General features: G+C 36.1%; 1 protein-coding gene across 2 annotated transcripts in view; it reads right to left on the bottom strand.

Moving 5' to 3' along the window:
* The window catches only part of LOC121423300 (transmembrane protein 179B-like), a 39,867-nt gene that overhangs the window by 6,315 nt on the left and 12,395 nt on the right, over positions 1–21,157 (bottom strand). For both annotated transcript variants that reach the window (XM_041618640.1, XM_041618641.1), the window contains exons 2-3: positions 3,357–3,479; positions 12–88 (exon numbers count right to left, since the gene is read on the bottom strand). In XM_041618640.1, coding sequence (XP_041474574.1) covers positions 12–88; positions 3,357–3,479 — 200 coding nt within the window. The remainder of the gene's footprint in view (positions 1–11; positions 89–3,356; positions 3,480–21,157) is intronic.

Here is a 21,157-nt window from a genome sequence, read left to right as displayed (position 1 = left end):
AAGTAACTCACGTTCCATGTGTTTTGCTCTTTATGATATAATAACCCTGAATTCCAATGTTGATGATGGCAAAAATAACTGCTGCAACCTATATGAGAAAAGAATATGAGAGAGAGAAAGGAAATAAATAACAATGATTATAATGCTTATAATAATGATAGTAATAATAATAATCATATTAATAATAATAATAATAACAACAATAATAATAATGTTATGGGCGGCGGAACGCATTTTCAATTCTTTTTTGGGGGGCGGCAAAGCCAAAAAACGGGCTATTATATGCCAAAAAGGGCATTTGGGGGCAAACGGATATTTTTATTATGAGATTATCATCAGCGTGAAGAAGTTGTGTTTTTTGTAGTAATTAAGTTGAGCAAATTTTTTTTTCAAGTGATTTCTGATTGATAAAATATATAGTTAAGTTGTATTTCTTTGCGAGGGAGTGTAGCAACCTAGCGGTTTGGAAAATTTTCAAATCTGAAGTTGTAAAATTTGCTCACAAACTCAAAATTCTGGAAAAGTAAGCATTTCCTGCAGTTATGTAATTATGAAAAAAAGGATGTGAATCTAACAAAAGAATTAACGCTAGCGCGAAGCCCGAGCTGAATTTGTTAATATATAATCATTTAGTGACTTATGAATAGCATACGGGCTACATATCTCACCAATCGAATAATGCAAGCTCAAAATCTGTGATATTGTTTTATATATAAGAAGAATTATAAAAGCAATTACATTCATTTATTTAGTAATTTCCCCTTTAAGGATATTTTGGAATGATCAAGAACATTCAACATGTTTGTAGAAGCTTTTGTTATGCAGGCCTGCCTATTTAAAGGCCAAGGAGATTTATTGTTGAATAGGGAAAAGCCAAACAATAGATTGCTACATTCCAGTGAACAATAGGATTAGCTATGTGTTGATTTCACTGAGGTCATTCAAGAGTCTTCTGGAATTTGACTGCTCCTAAAAGGAGAATGTTTTTAAAAGACAATACCAGAAGCTTACATAATAGTGAATACTAGAAGCCTCTAGAATAGTGAATACTAGAAGGATGTAGAATAGTTGTAATTAGTATAAAGCTGGCAGATTCTTCAAGGACAACATCATATCATATTACATCACTTCATCACATCAGATCAGAACTCAGAGTTTCACGCCAGACTTTATGTCAGAACAGAGTTTATTTCCACCTGAAATATTTATCTTCTGTGGAATTATTTGCACACCATCAATGTCCTGTTTGCAGTTATTCTGAGAGAGGAATTCTCAGTTCTCATCGAGATCATCAACCTGTTTAATGAACGCTTTTCAACCCATGGATTGCTGAATTTGACTGTTATTCATCATCAACGTCGTCTTCACAGACATTTCAACTCGTTACAGTGACTCTTATTATTCATCGTACTTCAACATCACTTTCATCATCGCCATCATTAATAAGGAATCTTCCCAGCCAACCTGGATTATATATTGGACTATCATAACAGTGAACTATAACCCTGGATATAGTATCATCACTTCGGAATTTTACTTCTAGCACTTCAAGAAATGTACATGTAAGACCAATATATATGTATTTATTTATGCTTTATTAGTTTTTGAGTGTTATATTTCCTGTAATAAAAAAAGGAAATTCTAATTAAATCTTCCTTGTTATTTGTTGCAGTATCGTAACAATATTCTAACAAAAAAACTTAATATTCTAGGCATATTCTTTAACTAGGAACAAAAAGATTAGGGGCGAGCGCAAAACACGAGCAAAAATGCGTGATATTCCAACCTGAAGACTGGAAATTTCTATGCATTTTTGTAACCATGAACTTGACGATTACTTTATACTAACAATAACTTATGCGGGTGCGAAACGCGAGCCAAATAATGTTATGATTTTCTAACCTAAAATTTATTATTTTTACTTTAAAAAGGGTATTTCATTTTGAAAAGGGCAATGTTCATTTTGGAAAATGCACATTTTCAATTTTGAAAAAAATTCCTACGGGGAATTTTTTTTCTTAGGTAACCTTGTTGGGTACTTGCATGGAGAGGGTACGAGTTCTCCTCATGAGCAGGTTTATAACTTTTCACCGAACTTCTCGACATGCTAAATGTATTCAAGTGCACATCACGCAACGCTATCAATTACCTGTTCAAAGTCTAAATTTATGAATGAAAAAAATACATATAAATGAGCATTTTACTACATGGTTTTTGTTTTATATGATTGGGATTTCCAAACACCCAAACTATACTCATTGTCGATGATACACTCGTGAGGTACTGTGTTTTAGGATTGACGGTAAGATCGCCAGTATGAATATAATTTACTCTTTCCTTAAAATAATGTCGATTTTAATGCACACTACACATACATAATAGCGTCAACAGAGAATAAATATCTCTTTAATTTCATTCTTGGGGAGATTTTTAAGAGTATTAAACTCCTGACACCATTTATAAGACACCCCTTCATACCCTGTTACATGATCAATATCCATCGTCAGTTAATATAACAAAAAAAAAAAAAAAAAAAAAAAACGTGTTCTAACGAGTCACTGCCGGATTAGTTGTACGCGTTTAGTTAGGTGGTTTTCTTATAGCGACAGAGAACGCTTTCAAGAACATATAGAAAATATATTGTCAAATGCCCTTTATGACAAAGTACTACCAAGGAGTCTTTGTCATAAATTGTCAAACGACATAAATTATTTGCAAGTTTTCGTCAGTTCCAACACTTAGGGCGAACTGCTTTTCCGGTTCACCAATTCTCGAAAAATACCTTCCAGCTGTACATTGTCTTTTGATGTGCATTTTCAATATATAAGCCAGTTCGTATTTCCTTTCTGCGCATGATCAAAAGATTCTACGCATGATCAGAAGAAGGTCATTTGTACTAAAGTGACATGGTGCTTTAAAATCTAATGAGATAAGCACCAACTTTGATGTCTTGATTATTCATATATTCTTTTGAATTGTCGTTTTCATTTACATCCACAAAAAACAACAATGCTTCCACGAACGACTGGTATTTCACAGTTTGTCAAGTACATTGTGCAACATGCTAAGATATGCATTCAAAGTAGGAATGCAACAAATACCTTCATTAAGTGTTCATTGGTGTGCTATTCTAGTCACCTGGTCTATTCAATTTCTTCATCCTGCTATGTAAGGCAAGCTTACGTAATATCTTGCTTTGAAATCTGCCTATCATGATGAAAGAAATGAAAGGTCATTTGACCAAAATTGCCCATGAAGTAACTACGAACTGGTCTATTGCATTCTGCATTCTTGAATTTGTATGCGTCCCAGTGTGAAAACTCGCTAATGTCCCACCCCGCCTTCACGTGCCTTACCTGTACTATGGTGATAAAGCGACAGTTCGCTAGACCTGTCCACCTTACAATGTACTTAGGGTCCTCTCCAACCCTTACATCGGACACGTAACTATACAGCAGACATTTGCCTTTGAAGTCATTCTAAAGAGAGAGAGAGAGAGAGCATGAAAATAGTTAATTGCTGATAAAATCCCATGAAACGAGTATCAAATAGTCTATGACTGGGGACCGGAAGATTTCAAGCCATGTACTTTTAGGTTCTGTCTTTTTTTTTAAATCAATTTCGCAGTCACACCAATCAACGTGACCCAGTGCCATGAATATTTAATAATTGGTCAAGAGTAGGTTTCGTTGGCCCGACTGCCATTTCAATTCGGACGGGAGGTGCTTCTAGGCCAATGGACAGTTCTATGGGTCTGTCTTTTCCATCAGGTGCCACAGTGTCCCCGTCCTGCGAATAAATCGTCTCGATTTTTAGTACGAGGACGCACTCGCTTTGACTCAATTGAACCCGAAATCTGTGGTAATAGAGAGTTTTCGCACATCGACGTGTACGGAGGATGCACGAACAGAGAAAATGTATCGTCAAATATCCTTCATAACACCCCCCCCCCCCAGAATAAAGTCTTTGTCGAAAATTAGTTAATCCAAACAACAGCTTAGCCCTTGACTCTGGATGAACGACATATTTGCATTTTTATTTTCAGCTTCAAAGACGAAGTCGATTATGAAAAGATGAATTTTTGTTTCATTTTAGGACGAGGTGGTATATTGTCTACCTATTTTGGATGAAGACATCCAAGTTGTTTCTCTTCATTTGACGGGTATGTTCAATAGATTTAATGAATCCTCCGTACGTTGCCGAGCGAAAACTTCCTGAAGACGGCGATCGATGAAACCTTAGAGATGACGCATGCGCAGATGGTTCAACCAGTTATTTTCACTCCTACTTATATGTATACATTGTTTGGTATATCATGTATAAACCTGTTTAATCCATCCTGTCTATACCATACGCTAGAGTAAATTTCTGATTATCAATAGGCCTATATTATATATTTTGTCAACTTCAATTTCATCATTATTTAAGTTTGTTTTATGGATGTGTTTTAATTGTTCTCGATTTTCTCGACTGTAATTGGTTTTGTTCTTATCATGCCATTTTTTGAGAACTAAAATAAATACTTCAATTGAAATATTATCAACTTGGGAATCACACAGTCCTTGATTTATCCAGGGGAGTATGAATGCACATTCTCCCGCGTCCCCTGGAGGACCATTTCATATGATGGTCCACTGATACTGTTCATTTATTCTTTAATTTTCATCCTAAAGATTGATTGTTTCTTGTAATTGATACGGAATAGTCATTTCGGCAAAGTGTTAACGTAGTTTCGACGTCCATGCACAGGCGTTGAAAAAGGTGTGTCATTTTCAAAAGCAACGGCGACACATTATCGAATGTGCAATGTCCCCAAATGTATTGATGCGATCAGCTTAATGTTCCTTGCAGACTGAAGGCTCGTTTTTACCCGTGATACGGATAACACTGTTAGGAATGCTTTTAGCTTGTTTGATAAACCAGCTTTCTGGTATGAGATTGATGTACAGTACCCTCATAGGTACCAGACTAAATTTGTTGTTGTCGGGATGGAAATAAAAGCTGTTTCCTAATGGAAGGAAGTGGAATACTGTCCCTACTCACTAGTCGTGCTAGTGCACCTAAGGTGAGGAAGGGGGTAGTGGAAGTCCCTCCTGACGGAATATAAAATAGTGAAAACAAAATGATGAGGGGCCATGAATGTGCAGATGTGCTTTTTCAAACAAGTGGGAAGAAAAAAATATTGAAAATTGTGTGTCCGTCTGTGAAGCTATGCAATTTCATCTCCTTCTATTCCAGAAGAAATAGAGGACAAATTTAGACCTCTTTAACACTGAAATATTCTGGCTTTCCATTTAAACGTGGGCGTTTTGATAAAAGGGCATCTTCGAACGTTCCCTGCTTCAGCAATGGAATTGACATGTTATGTTTAGAGTGCATGGATAACAAATAATGCCCCGAGATAACCATTAATTACACGAGAGTAACCATTTATTACTAAAAGATCTTTATTCAGAGAATGGCTAGAAAAGTCTAAAACAATTCATGCGTTATATCTTAGCCACATTCTGAGTTTGTTTTTTTAGGATCACATGAACAAGGAACTTACAAGAGTGAAACCAGTCATTCTTTACTCTGGTATTCAAGCATGTCAATTATCAAATACCAGACACAATGGAAATGAAACTCATCATTATGGGTAAAATTACTGGTGATATCAGGACTAATCCTAATAATGTTGTACTGTTACAAAGAAGAATAATTGTAAAAGAATTTTAAAAGCAATTACATTCATCTATTAATTATTTCCTCTTTAAGAATAGCCTAGAATGATCAAGTACATTCCACAGCATGTTGGTAAGAACGTTCCAGAATGTCTTTTTATTATGCAGGCCTTGCCTATTTAAAGGCCAAGGAGTTTTATTGTTGAATAGGGAAAAGCCAAACAATAGAATTGTATTGGTAGTGGAAATGAATAGGCTTAGGTATTTTGTTTACACATGTTGATTTCAATGAGGTCATTCAAGAATGTTTTAGAAATAAAGAAGCTTCCAGAAGAGTGAATTCTAGAAGCTTGTAGATTAGTTGAAATTTGAGAATGATCTAGAATACTTGTAATTAGTATTTAAGGCTGGCAGATTTTCCAAGGATCATCACATCATATGAGAGCAGGAGATCACATCACATCATATGAGATCACTTCACCAGATCAGATCAGAGCAGTTTATTTCTCCCTGGAATATCTATATTGTGTGGAATTATTTGCCCACCATCAATGAACTGTTTGCAGTTATTTTGAGAGAGGAATTATCAGTTCTCATCGAGATCATCAACATCATCAACCTATTCAATGAACACGCTTCAACCCATGGATTGCTGAAATTGACTGTTAATCATCATCAACATCGTCTTCACGGACATTTCAACTCGTTACAGTGACTTTTATTATTCATCGGACTTCAACATCAGTTTCATCATCGCCATCATCAATAAGGAATCTTCCCAGCCTACCTGGAATATATATTGGACTATAACAGTGAACTATAACCCTGGATTGTACATCAGACACTTCAAGAGATTAATGTAAGATTATTTGGTTTTATTTTGTTTAAATACATGATCAATTTCCTGTAATAAAAAAAGGGAAAATTAAATTTAAAATCTACTTGTTATTTGTTGCAGTATCGTAACAGTACGATGAACTCTAACCCCCCCCCTCTCTCTCTCTCTCTCTCTCTATTTATTTATCTCTCTGTCCTGCTTACTCAGGGAGTTTCATTTTCGTTGAAAGTAATTCTATAGAAAAAATGATGTCAAATTGTGCTTGACTTAATTGCATGCCACTCCTCATAAACACTTAGAGAAATTGGAAACATCACTAGACTCTATTGTTTTATTGATTCATTGCAACCATCACAGTTGGATTAGTGACTGAGATAAGAAAATAGAAAAGATAAAAACCAAATGCATAAACAACTGAAGCGTTGCACTTGAGACCTATTCAATCATACACACAAAAAAAATCGCAGTCTTTTCCGCATATGACTGTATGATGAATATTATTTTTCATGAATGTTTTTGAAGGTGTGCAGTTAAATAACAATTTCCCATTTTAACAATTTGCGTCAATCTAGTCTCTTGCGTAACTCGAAGCATTTTAATGAATCGAAGAATCTTTTCGGGTTACTTGATAAGAACTGCCCATTTCTGCGCGTGTGTGGGGTGGGTGTGAGAGTTCTGAGGACTATCCTGGAGGACATATTCTTATACTTTTCCCATCAACCTTCCAGATAACCATGTAAATCAATTCCTCATCTAAGTCAAACCATTTTATATACAAGTCATGTAGAGTAAACTCATGATCCGTATTATAAGTTTCCGTTAGACCAATAAAAATCAGGATGTGTGTGTATGTGCATGTGTGTGTGTGTATAGGGCGGTAGAAACAAGGAAAACATTTTTCTGAAATTGAGCATGGTTAAAATGATTTAAAACTTGGACTTAAATACAATAAATTGAATCTTTTTAGTTCATGAGACTGCATGGACCTTTGGAGACTGGAACACACGTCCCCGCTTTTGTGATTAATGATAAGTGAGTCCCCGGTTGTCAAATGTCAAAGAGTATGTGTTTCTTTCTGATTCTCCTTAACATTGTTTTATCCTTTCTCCTTCACCGTCTCACTAGATCACTTACTCACTAAATTACACCTTGTCTCTCACCCCCCCCCCAAAAAAAACACATGCACATACCAACCCCATGCACCCCCTTAAGAACCCCCCCCCCACACACACACACACACATACCTCATATTACCCTCATACCCTCTCACACGCACGTCAAGTTGCATATCCTGAGGTATACTGGTGGATATCAAAATATCCAAATCCAACATGAAACAGAACTCAAGATCGAAATGCAAAATCAATAATGTGGCGAAGCTCCATCTAAAATAGAATTGATATTGTTTTTCCAGGTAAAACCCACATGATATCATAGCTTGTCTTCGAGTACTAATATTTTAAGCTCAAAACTTGCTGTCAAAATATACGATATCACGTTTCTTCAATCTGCATTCTTGCTGTATTTTGACAGCATAGTGTCTACATGAACTTGTTTATTTTTCAGTGTATAGCTTCTTGTTCGAACAAAAATCAAAATTGTATATTGATATACAAGAGCTGAAGTAGTAGGCCTATATACTTATTTTTTATCACGGTTATAGAGGCTTTGGAGTGTGCCTCGCGGGTATTTACTCGCCGTAATATTTTGAACTACCATATAAGGAAGGAGGGCTATATTTGTAATTTTGTAAATCATTGTATCATATTTTCAACATCATAATATCCGTTGAATTTTCCTATTGCATCTGGCCTACTGACTTATTACAAAACCAAATTCATTACAAAATTATTGTTTCTTTTCATTTTTGATAGTTGTTTATTCTGTACTCGCTCGTGAATTTTGTAAAGTGATATACACTATTCTAAACTCATCAGGCCCGCAAAAACGTTTAACTCATAATACCTAGGCATTATACGAGATGGAAAAAAGGAGTAGTATTGTCCGGAAGAAGTAGTAGAAACATTAATGTAACATTCCAGGTCTAATAAATGGCCAAGTGTTATAATTTTGGTTGTAACTAGTAGTTTGTATACATGTAATTTCATAAACTACCATATGGGTAGTATCTGAATAGAGTTTTCTTGTTATCAAGGAGTCATTCCATCCATCTAGTGCAGATATTTTCTGTACAATTCGCTATTGGAAAGAAAGTAGAAAGTCCTAAAATCATCTCTAAAGAATGGTGTGGTTACCTGTAGAAGGGTGGAGGCAGAGAGAATCACTGCCAGTTGAATAAAAAAAAATAACCTTTTCATTCCATCTCGCGATTTTCCATATCAAATTCGACCCATTGAGAGTTTTTTTGTATATTTTTCTTATCGTCTGCTAAGAAATAAAATGTGACACCAAAATAATCTAGACCACATTCCCGTTATTCATCTCAATTTTGTGTGTCACATAAATATAGAGAAAACTTTTATATGTATGAAGAGTTTGGTTGCAAAAAGGGATTTGGTCCACTTGTGACCGTTCCGAGAAAACAATATCATGTATGTTTTTATTCTCACTTATTGCAACATTCTTAGGAGAAACTAAATTGTCATGATATACTACCCTATCATAGAACATAAAATTGTGCATAAATGAAATCCACCTGTCTTTATTTTTTCTATATTTTGTTCAAAAATTATCTTTGTGGACCTAACCCCTTTTAAAAGCAAATTAAAATGAATCCAATCTCTTTTGTAAAAAAAAAATCGATTTTCTTTGCCACTTTGATGTCATCTGAGCGACTAAAATATATAAGTTTCGAGACAGAAAATTTATGGAAAATTGATTCAACCTCATGTGACAAATGAGCTCTTCAGAAGAGTTTGTTGCAAAAGGGGTTAGGTCCACACCAAGAAGTAATCTACAAAATACCAAAATAAAGAGAATAAGCGACTACAAAAATGTAGATAATAATTGTAATGATAACGATATCACGATGAATTTTTAAGTAAAAATTATAAGAGGGGAAAGGAAGGCAAAAGAAAGAGGGAGAGAAAAAAAAGGGTGTGCAAATAAAACTTAAAATGAAAAGAGGAACATGGCAGGTTCACAGAACATTAGGCACTGTAGTGACATTATATATATGTATATATAATGCACCATTGCCAATGACTAACACCCAATATGCTTTTATATATAAATTGTCCCATGCAGTCTCCATTCTCACTATCATATATCTTTAATCTAATCCACCCCCCTCTTTCTGTCTCGTCTTGTCTCCTGACATATCTGAATCCCTCTCTAATACTGCACAGATTGAAAAAAAAGTATTAAGAGAAAGAGAAATGAGATGATCGCCTAGCGATTTCCAATCACTGCGAGCGAAATCGTGAAATTGAGGAAGATTCCAGCCCGACTCCAATTACAGCGCAGTTTGTAAATGTGTGCGCCTATTTCGATAAAACTGTTATGTACTATAGCACACAGTTTGGAATACTGGAGTTCATTTCGTGTCCCCGGTTCATGTTCCAAATTTGAGATAACTTTAAAAAAGGGGAAAATAAGCAGAAATGATATTAATAACACACGGTGGGAAGGAAGACGAGGATTAAAAAGGGAATATAAACAGACACATGATCGTGATGAATGGGAAAAATGGCAGGAAAGAGATGAAGGCGATAAAGCAGCCGAAGAGGAAGAAGAAAATTAGAAAAAGGGGAAGAAAGAAAGATTGAAATCATTATATTAACAACATAAATAAAAGCAATATTCAGTGATTTTAGGCGGTAAAATTGAAAGAGTGAGCAAGAGAAAGAGAGAGAGAGAGGAGATGGAGGTGAAGAGTGTGGTGAAATAACAAATCTGAAATATATTTATCTGTTTATTTTTGCTTATATATATATATATATATAAGCAAAAATAAACAGATAAATTGAACGTGTTCTTCACTCTTCAGTGTTCGACTTTAATTGAAAATATCCATGACAACTGATTAAAATTGTATGCAAATAGCATGTTTTTTAAACAACAAAATACGACTTTGATTAGTTGGTGAAAATAATTGTCATATCACTTTTAGAACACAGCTTAAAACACATTTCGAGATATTCTCCTTGGTGTATTTTGTATATAAAAAAGAAAAACACCCACGCGCGTTGAAGTATAAAAGTATCTTTGTTCAAGGAAAAAAATAACTTGTTTGTAATTTATCTATTTTAGGATGAAATGGGTAGGAAGCACGTCGGGCTTCATCTTGATAATCGTTGAGTATTTCCTACAGACAATTGAATTCATAAATACAACATACTGCCCATGAGCAAGTAAAGGGTGGTACGAATCATCATCAAAATAATAAAACCGATTATGATGGCGATGAATGAGGTGATCATCAGATCACATTCTATGTGATCATTGGCGGCATGAGGGTATTTTGATGGGATGGGCAACTAATGGCTATGCACGTATTTGAATTGTAGAGGTATTCTATGACTATAAACGACTAAAGTCTCATTTTTATGCCCTTCCCCCCATCTTTATTTTCCAACCATTTTCACTACAATAAATTATAGGGAACCCCCTGTTGCTGTACCACCGCCCTCCCAGGGAATAAAGTTGGAAAGCAACCCAAAAAGAATCAGGATTTATCTCCACTTGATATATGAGTGTTCTGTGTGACTGTATATGTACATTCATAATGCAAGTAATGGTTAACCTATGAAATTGTGGGATATATGTGTACATATCGACTTCTAACAAGTAAAATGCTCAATGAAGTGGGATTGAATAAGACAACGAAGTTCTGAATAGAATTTTAAAACGATCGACTCAATCGCAATGGCAGGTAATTGGTTGAAGTAGGAAATCAGACAAGTGTACTAACGAAATCATGTGGAGCGTTGTTGCCCAGTGGATTAGTCTCCGGACTTTGAAACAGAGGGTCGTGGGTTCGAATCCCAGCCATGGCGTAATTTCCTTCATCAAGAAATTGATTCACAATGTGCTGCACTCAACCCAGGTGAGGTAAATGTGTACCTTGCAGGAATTTATTCCTTGAAACGCAGCGCGCGTAACAGCTGCACTGCTAAAGCCAGGGTAATTATGCTGCATATACTGTAGAGCGCTTAGAGACTTCAAACAAATAAAGTAGTAAGTGCTATATAAGCAAGAATAATTATCATCAAAATCGGCGTTATATCATCCGTGACATTATTAATTATCATTTGGTTTCGCAAAAAATGTATATTTGATTCAGTTTGACATGTTTGATGGGGTTGGGTATGTGACTTTCAGCATTATACTACTTTGAAGAAAAAAGAAAACGTTTGAGGAAGCAAAGTATTGCATTAAGTAACTGAAAACAATGACATATATCAATTTTTTTTTAAAGAAATAAATGTGGCATATTTTGGCACCAAGAAAGGGACCCAGTAAGATATCAAAGGATATCGAAAGAAAATCACTGGTGTGAAAGTTTAATCATATGATAAACTACATTTTTAAAATTAGTTTTGGAGGTCGGAGTTCCAATCTCCTCCCATCTAGTAAGCCCATGATTTACGTTAAACCGTTACTAAATTCATTGCTAAACTGTGGGGCAAGAAAACGGAGTTGCGGATCTGAAGGGACATAATAAACCACATCCAATATCTCGGGGATATAGGTGAAGGACCATTAATTTCCTAGCAACCAGAGACGCAAGAGGACTCTATTCTTCTATTTCTGGTTTTGCTATGGGGACGATAACGAGAAGTTAGAAACGTAGTATACGAAATGGGGGACATCGCTCGGACATGTCACGAGCTTGACAAGACAGGGGTTAAATGGGACATGACCCACTTCATGCACTGTATTCGCTTTAGGTAATCCTCATCGATGTCATCTAATAGAAAATTAAAGACTTGAGAAGGGAGAAATTTTCATTTGGATTTGAAGAGTTAAATGCCTGTCCCGAAGCAGGCTTTTAAATTGCATTTTAATATCCAAACTTTCTTTCATGTACAATTGGTCTCACAGGGTGTATATATTTAATACGGATGAGTACTGTCTTCATGTTATACATCTTTTTTTATCTTAACTTAACACTTAACAGATTTTTTAAATATCATATTCAACTGTCTCGCAAAATCAATGCAATTTCTCTATTATTTACTTCATTCACTTTTCCTTTACTAGGGTAGTACCTTCAGTTAAGTAGACTGATTTACATGAGTAATATAAATCACAATTGGTTACGAAGTGGTATGTTAGCTGTATTCTAAACCATCAAAAATGTATTCTCATGATCACTAAAAAACGTATCCACAAAATCAAATCGCAACACATAAAATGGTATAATGTTTGTAAAAGTTATTAACCAGAAAAACGTATTTGGCGCTGTCATGTCATTTTGGTAGAAAACATGTGTACATGTTTCATGAATTTCAAAAGTTATTTTTTAAGCTCAGCCTACACTTACTTGTGTGTGTAATCTCATTCGAATTGGTATTTGGTTTAATCATGAATTAATAGAGAGTTTTCGCAACAGCTAGGACGCAAGATGGATTCAAGAACATAGTTCAAATCGCAATTATCAAATGCCTTTCATGACAAAATACAGCCAAGAAGTCTTTGTCGAAAATCGGTGAATCCAAAGAAGCTTATTGGTGAATCAAAACAGAAGTTTCGTCATGGACTTTGGACAACAGATATAATTTTTCGACAGCTCCGAAACTTAGGACGGAAATGCTCTTCCGGTTCACCCAGTAGCGACAAAGACCTCCCAGCTGTTCTTTGTCAACTAATGGACATTTTCAATACATTTACTGTGTTCTTGAATACGTCGTGCATCGGGGAGCTAGAACTCTATTATGTTCTTTCTTGAAACGAGCTACCTTGAATCGATCAAACAACCCCTTCCCATACATCGGTAGAGCGGAATCGGGAGAGCTGATGGTTTAATGGAGGATGAATGGAAAATATTTCTGAGAGGCAAACTCCTGGAAACCTGTCAAATAATGTCGTGTTGATTTGTCTCTGTAAATAAGATGTGTTAAATAGAGCGAGTTTGTTCGTGGTTTACCAGCGAGAGAAGAGGGGGAATACAATCAGTTTGATTTTTTTGCCACCGTTTCGTTCCCCTGAGCCATGAAACAAGTACGGCATGCCGATGCATGAAGTTGGATGCTATTATGTTGACCAGGGAGCAAGAGCTGACCCAGCTGACGGGTACATCCGCGAAACCAACGGCGGACCAACTACATCTTTTTCTTTCTTTCCAATGACAAAACTTTGATCGGTTTTGAGTCGGTTTATTGGGTGTGACTGAAGCAAAATGAAAAAAAAAATATACATGTTTCTAAAAATAAAAAAATTTGAAAAAAAGAGATAAAGGGCAGAGTGTTAAGGATGTGGTAACAAAAAGGAATTCCATTTGCAGTTAGGATTTACTCTTTTTTTTTCTTTTTTATTGCCTGGCTGCTTGACTCCAAAGCATACTGATTTACTGATCGTAATGTAATCGTAATGAACAGTTCTGTGCAATGCACATGACGATGTCCCCACTCTAGATAGAAAACATACCGTATCATAATTTGTCGAAGCAAGGTAGAGGTTCTGCTAATGGACTGATTGATATTCATTATGTAGAGCATACTGCATTTCAAGTCATGATCATTTTCTGCTATAGTGTGATCGACGAAGCAACTACATCGCCGTGTAAACAGATATTATTAAAAAAAAACATTATTCACACTAACATTTGAAAGGTTGGAGGAGTGACAACATTTTCTAAATGTTGCATTTACCACTTAAAATGGTTCTACCCAACACTTAAAATGTTGTATTCAGCTTTATACAAGGTTGGATGTAACATTTGGAAAAGGTTGTCACTCCTCCAACCTTTCAAATGTTGATTTAACATCCGAATTTTTCGAGTGTTCATTTCCCTTAGACTATTTGGAAAAAGGATAAGGATTTTTTTTTATCTGATACTTGTTTTTATTTCCTCTCTTTTTTGAGGGGGGGGGGGGTGGCAACAGTGTTGTTTTTTGCCCATCATTTCATTTGGTGTGATATACCACTATTTCAGAATTGAACGGATTCTTAAGTGATGTCTATTTTTGAAAAAAAGATAAGGATTTTTTTTCTGATGTTTGTCTTTATTTCCTCCCTTAATTTAGGGGGGGGGGGGTGTGGGTGGCAACAGTGTTGTTTTTTGCCCGTCATTTCATTTGGTGTGATATACCCCTATTTTAGAATTAAACGGATTCTTAAGTGATGTCGAAGATGTTATTGTTAATGTGAAGTCTAAAATTCATGGATATGAAATTAATTCAGTGACAAGTCAAACACGGTATTCAGAGTTACACCGTAAATATTTAATATAAGCATAACGATTTGAAGTTTAATCATCTGAGATTTTAGATATTGATTTCAATATCAATACAGTTGTTAATTTACAGATGTCTGGTGACCTATGTTGTGCTGAATGGGACAGGCCTCTGTTTTAAGAGTCAGTCCTTACGAGTGAAATTTCAATCGTGACAATTCAAATCTTCAAATTTGTGTTAAATACGAAATTCTGATCTACAAAGACCTGATTTCAACTCTATCTGATGGAAATATGAATGAAAGATAAGCTAATTTGGCGAAAACGTCAGCAGTCGTGCGTTAGATTAAAAACAGCTTTTCAAAAACCACTCCTCAACCCCTGCGTAAAGTATGGCACAAATAGCGTCCGCATATCAGATGGCTATATATCTTACAACTCTTCCATCCTAATTAGGAACGCCAACTGAATAGTAATGAATGGAATAGGCCTACTTCGCCAGTATATACTTACTCAAATTACATTGACTTAAAGGTCAAGTCCACCTCAGAAAAATGTTGATTTGAATCAATAGTGATAAATCAGACAAGCACAATGCTGAAAATTTCATCAAAATCGGATGTAATATAAGAAAGTTGTGACATTTCAAAGTTTCGGTTATTTTTAACAAAATAGATATATGAACGAGCCAGTTACATCCAAATGAGAGAGTCGATGATGACACTCACTCACTATTTCTTTTGTTTTTTATTGTTTGAATTATACAATATTTCAATTTTTACGAATTTGATGATTAGGACCTCCTTGCCTGAAGCACAAAATGTTAAAATAATGGAATTCCACGTGTTCAGGGAGGAATGAAACTTCATTTCACATGACAATGATGAGAAAATAAAAATATTTCATATAATAAAATACAAAAGAAATAGTGAGTGAGTGATGTCATCAGTTCCCTCATTTGCATACCGACCGCGATGTGCAGATAACTGTTTTGTGAAATGAAGCGAAACTTTAAAATTACTTTTACATCCGATTTTGATGACATTTTCAGTGTTATGCTTGTTGATTATTTCTCTTTTTATTCAAATCAAGTTTTTGTTGGGGTGGACTTGTCCTTTAAAGCTACACGGAAGGATCATCATAAAATGAAGTATTTTACTTCTGAATTCAAGCTTGGAAAAGTGTTCTAATCAATCAGCCTTACAAGACAAACAGGTTCAAGAGTGTGACGGTTGCAACGTGGTTCTGAGGAGAGAATTGGAAAGATAATCAGAATCGACACAGTCTATCACCCTATTCACACTTCCAATCATTCTGTAGATCTATCAGCAACACGCCGACATCAAATGCAATACTGCATTCAGTCAAAGTGCTTCCCTTGGGCGAATGTCACGTCTTTCGATCAACATGATCAAATCGGCAACCATCCAAACATGCGGCAAAAAAAAAATGACAGAGGTATGCAAAAATAATCATTGGCTTCTGGCATTTATACAATATCGGAAGCATACATGCAATCATCTTTCCATGAGTAAAGGTTATATGCTACAACACCGACGTGCGAAACGATAAATCAATAAAGCTCCATGATCCCCAGAATAAAGACAGAAAAAAGGGAAATGATATCAGCGAAAGATAGTAAGGATGATTGTGTATTCATTGTGATGTGCACAGCGTGGGTGTGTGATTATTCCAGAAGGCTTCTAACATTTGCATTCAAACACACCTTAAAACATCAGTCGTATAGCATTATTATTATTTCATTTGGCAAAATGAAGAGAACATAAATATATACAATTCAGATATCGAAGAATGAACAATAAGATAGAAATGAACCACTGGATTGCCAGGGGTAGAAATAGTTAACTGAATAACTGTGGCAATACGCCTTCTGCCCCACTTCCAGTGGTTATAAACATATACATACATTAATTTTTAAATATTAAAATCATACGAAATGTTAAGATCAGTTTAATTTAAGAAAAACCTGAAACTTCCTAACAATATTGTAAATGAATTGGTTATAAATTAATATGTAGCTATAATATGTTTCAAGTGAAGAATAAACATCTAAATTGAATTAGGATGCGTTTCAACCAATCACAGCGCGCTTTCGCATTCTAGCCCAGTGTCGGCGTTGGGGCATGAATTAACTTTGGCAAAATACAAAAAATATGACTTCGGACAGAAAAACAGTATCTTCGAACAGTATCTCTTCGTACTTGTATTATCAACGATACCCGAGTTTTTTTTTTGACGAACACAGCGACAAATAATTGAAGTTCGTCTTATTATTATACGCATTGTCTGAGCAGGGAACTCCTGGTCTGAGAGCACCCATGCAGCAGACAAACTGCTTGCCTGCGCAGTGGCATGGGAGACACGAAAACAATACCGGCCGGAAGACTTTTCAATGGTATGGCCCTGGGAACGATTTTTTAAACTGGGGATGCTGGTGTAAATTTCACTTGCAAAAAAAAATAAATGAAGGTTTTACTCCTAAATGAGGGTTATTTTCGTCCCGAGAAATTTGACAAGTGCACGGAAAAAAGGATTTCTATACAAAATGCAGGTCACTTTTGTTACATTTCTCCACTTTGTCACACCTTTCAGAATTCTTGGGGGTGCTGCCTATGGAAAATAATACACGCAGCACCCCCAAGAAAAATCTTGGGGCTGCCAGCATCCCAGCAACCCCTGCTTCACAGGGCCATGTATAACAATCCCCTTATTGTTAAAGTCGTAGATTTCTTGATTGACAACTGACTAATTGACTTATTGAAGATCTGGCAATCCTTCTGGCCAACATAATTGCAATATTATAAATGAATCGACAGCTGAATTGCTCATTTGAATATTTAATCCACGAAAAAGTTACTAGGTTAAATCATCAGAACTCATAATAAGGTGACGTGTGCGTCTATCCAATATCTAGATGCGCTGGGATTGACTCTATATGACATGATATTGATAAAACAATTTCATGGCATTTATTTACTTTAACAAATGGCGATACACAGCTTAATGTGTCGCTTTTGCAAAATAAAATATCGATAATTCCCTTTCAATGCGATATAAGGCTTCTTTCATATCTATTTCAGATTGAAATGAATTCGATACTTTATTGTTCGAAATAGACATGAAATGAAATACTCCGAAAATGTGCTTTGCCCAATTGATCGTGGGCCCGGCAGCCGCTGTGCAGCGCCAGATCGACGAGGTTCTATCCCTTTAATCGTTGAACGCCAAACAGGGTATAGCAGCAACTCCCATCTTTTAAACGTATTTTGGTCTGACGCAGCCGGGGTTTGAACCCCCGACCTCCCGGTTGTGAGACGGACGCTCTACCAACTGACCTAAGCTAAATAAAACCCACCCCAAAGGGAACAAAAACCCAAAACAGACCACGGTCATCCAACCTGAGCTGGTCTAGTCGCTATTCCATCAAATGCTGATCATTTTTCGACCAAGGAAAATAGATGGCTTTAGCGCCACTAACTAATTGCACGCCATGACTCGTTCAACTCATTACAAATGATGTCTGTGACTCCACGACAGTTCTTTTGACTTCATTGATATATATGAGAGTCAACGGTACGATTGAATCCAGCCTCTGGGAAAGATGAATTTATGCGCACTTATCCAATGTATTGGTATTGCCGTGCATGGACAGATGGATATGTTTATGGGTCATCAGTGAAGCCTATACTGTAAATTAGCAGGTGGAGTCCTTTAGAATTCGAAGGATGTTACTAATATCATTAATTCTCCAGAAAGTCTCTTACATGTATTATGAGAGCGATGCCCCCCCCCCACCCTTCAATCTTCCATTTACACTGCAAAAACTCCGGTGTTGATTTAACACCAGTCCGGAATCTATAGTATGTCCACATCAGAGAAGTATCGAAATAACACCAGTTTGGAATCAAAGCGATGCCGTTTTAATACTAATTGGTGTTGTATAAACACAATCATATCTGGTGCTAGACCAAAACCAAACTGGTGTTGTTTAACACTTCTCTGATGTGGACATATTCAGATTCCGAGCTGGTGTTAAATCAACACCGGAGTTTTTGTGTACGTCAAGTTCACGAGCATAATTTGCTTTTAATCAATGCACAGTGTCTACCAAAATACACCACCATACAAATGACCTCCATCCTGAAATCGATTAGGGAAATAAGCAGTCTAAATTGACCGCACCTTTCCGTCATGCCCAAGTTTTCCGGACAAAATCGAAATACGATACGGGGGGAAACCGACTTACATCGATTACAGGCGATGTTGTGTACCGAGGGTAGACAGATGGAAACCAGAGTCTGTATACATTAAAATCTAGAAAGTAATTGTTGTAATGAAAAACTATTATCCGTATCTGTCCCTATAAGGTGAGGACTGGTCTGTACATAGACGGCAGGAATAAGAATCAAACCCTAGCACATACACAGTAAAAACGCTGTTTAAGATTTTATACAACGATGTTTACTATATGAACCTTACAGTATTTGTTTAACCGTTTAAACAATCATGTTTAATTCATTGAAGATTAGATATTGAAAACTGAACTTTGTTGCTTAATATTTAAACACTTGTTTAAAATGTTTAAACATTTACTGTAAGGTTCATATAGTAAACAGCGTTGTATAATTTTTTTACTGTGTATACAGGAAATGCTCCCGGTTAAGATGCAGACAAGACTTATCTGAAATAGGCCTCTATCCCCGGGTGGAAAATTTTCTTGCGTTTCACTATTTGGAAGAGATAACAGACACGCTCACAATCATAAATTACAACGTTACAGACAATCAAGGATTGAGCTGATTAGTCTGCGGACGAAGCAATAACAAGATTCTTCGTTTGAATTAGAGCAAAAGTGTTGGATTGAAAAATCAACATTTCGAAATGTATCACGTCTGGGAGACTAAACTTAAACAAAGATGGACTATATAATATGTACACGCAGAAGATAACAAAATAGGAGATGGATTTTTGTTTTGTTCTGTGATTTTTTTCTCTCTGTTTATCTAAATGGCCTGTAGAGATTCATGGACGGGTATGGTCTGAGGACACTTGAGAGATAGATTAGTTCGAAATTGTTATTGTGCATGTCATCCTATTCTATGATTTAGGAAAACGGCGCCATTTTCGGTTCAAAATCGTTCTGGTAAAGATAGCAAGTCTTATTTAAGGACATTGGGGGAAAAGACGTTATACATTTGCCATGTTTGTCAAAATTAAATTCTATTAACATCATTGTTTTCAGTATATCGGCGTTTTACCTTTTCCGTTTTCTTTCTTTATTTAAGTTGCTTATCTGGTGGTTCAACAGAACGGTCATTCACTTATTTATTGTATTACGGGCTTAAGAGAGACTTTGGATTTTCCGTTTTCTGGAGCCTTTATTTCTTTAAAAAGAGAGACAGATATCGAAGCTGATTTGTTTTTTTAACATCGCCGACGAGACGCTACGATGTAGATGAGCAGTTGGTTTCAGAAGAGCTCGTCGACAACAGTCACTAAACAACCCCATCTGTCGACCTTCACCCATTTTTCCCCTTTCCTCATCTCTCCCCCCTATATTCTCCCCCTCTAGATTCCGCGGCCCCAGTTCCCCCCCCCCCCGCCCTCTCTCATCCGTCTCTGTCTCTCTCCCATTTACACTCTCATTTCTGTCCCTAATTCGTCGTTATGGTTGTGGTAACAGTGCAATAGTTTTTTTATAATTCGAGAGGGAAAGAGTAAAGCTAGCTTCATATTTGCTTCTTAATAAAAGTAAAATCGACAATGGTAAAATCCAATAAAATCCAATCCAATAAATGACCTACGATGTTGAAAAATACATGGTTTTAACACAAGATTCCAGTTATAGAGGTGAAGAACCACCACCCCCACCCCCTCTTCCCTCCAAATGATTATAACAATTATGCCAGTATAGTATAGCATCATAACTACATGCAACAGCATAGATGATATCCATTATGACACACTGATAACTCTAACATGAGACCTGCGTCTTAACATGACCTTGGATACAATTTTCCCGGATATAGTGTCTAAAACCTCATTGCAGTGAATTGAAAATAAAGATTTCACAATACCCGGGGGTGTCCATTAACATTGTCCGCCTACTCCTGTCAGCGCTGACTACATTTGAGAACGTTGTTCAATTGAGAAACACTGGTCTCTTGACTGTTACTATGGCAACTGTTAGATAATGGTTATTTGTTGGTGCTGACAGCTTTCATGAAATAGTAAAAAGTCCTCGGCTGCACATTAAACGTCAGGATCGAAATGGTAAGCATCTTGATATATAACATTCACATCCCACACCTTATGGTCTACGGGGTAGAGGGAGAG

This window comes from Lytechinus variegatus, chromosome 10 (genome assembly GCF_018143015.1).
Source record: "Lytechinus variegatus isolate NC3 chromosome 10, Lvar_3.0, whole genome shotgun sequence".
NCBI classification, from domain to species: domain Eukaryota; kingdom Metazoa; phylum Echinodermata; class Echinoidea; order Temnopleuroida; family Toxopneustidae; genus Lytechinus; species Lytechinus variegatus.
Note: the sequence above shows the minus strand (reverse complement) of the source record. Positions and strands in the feature narration are given on the sequence as shown.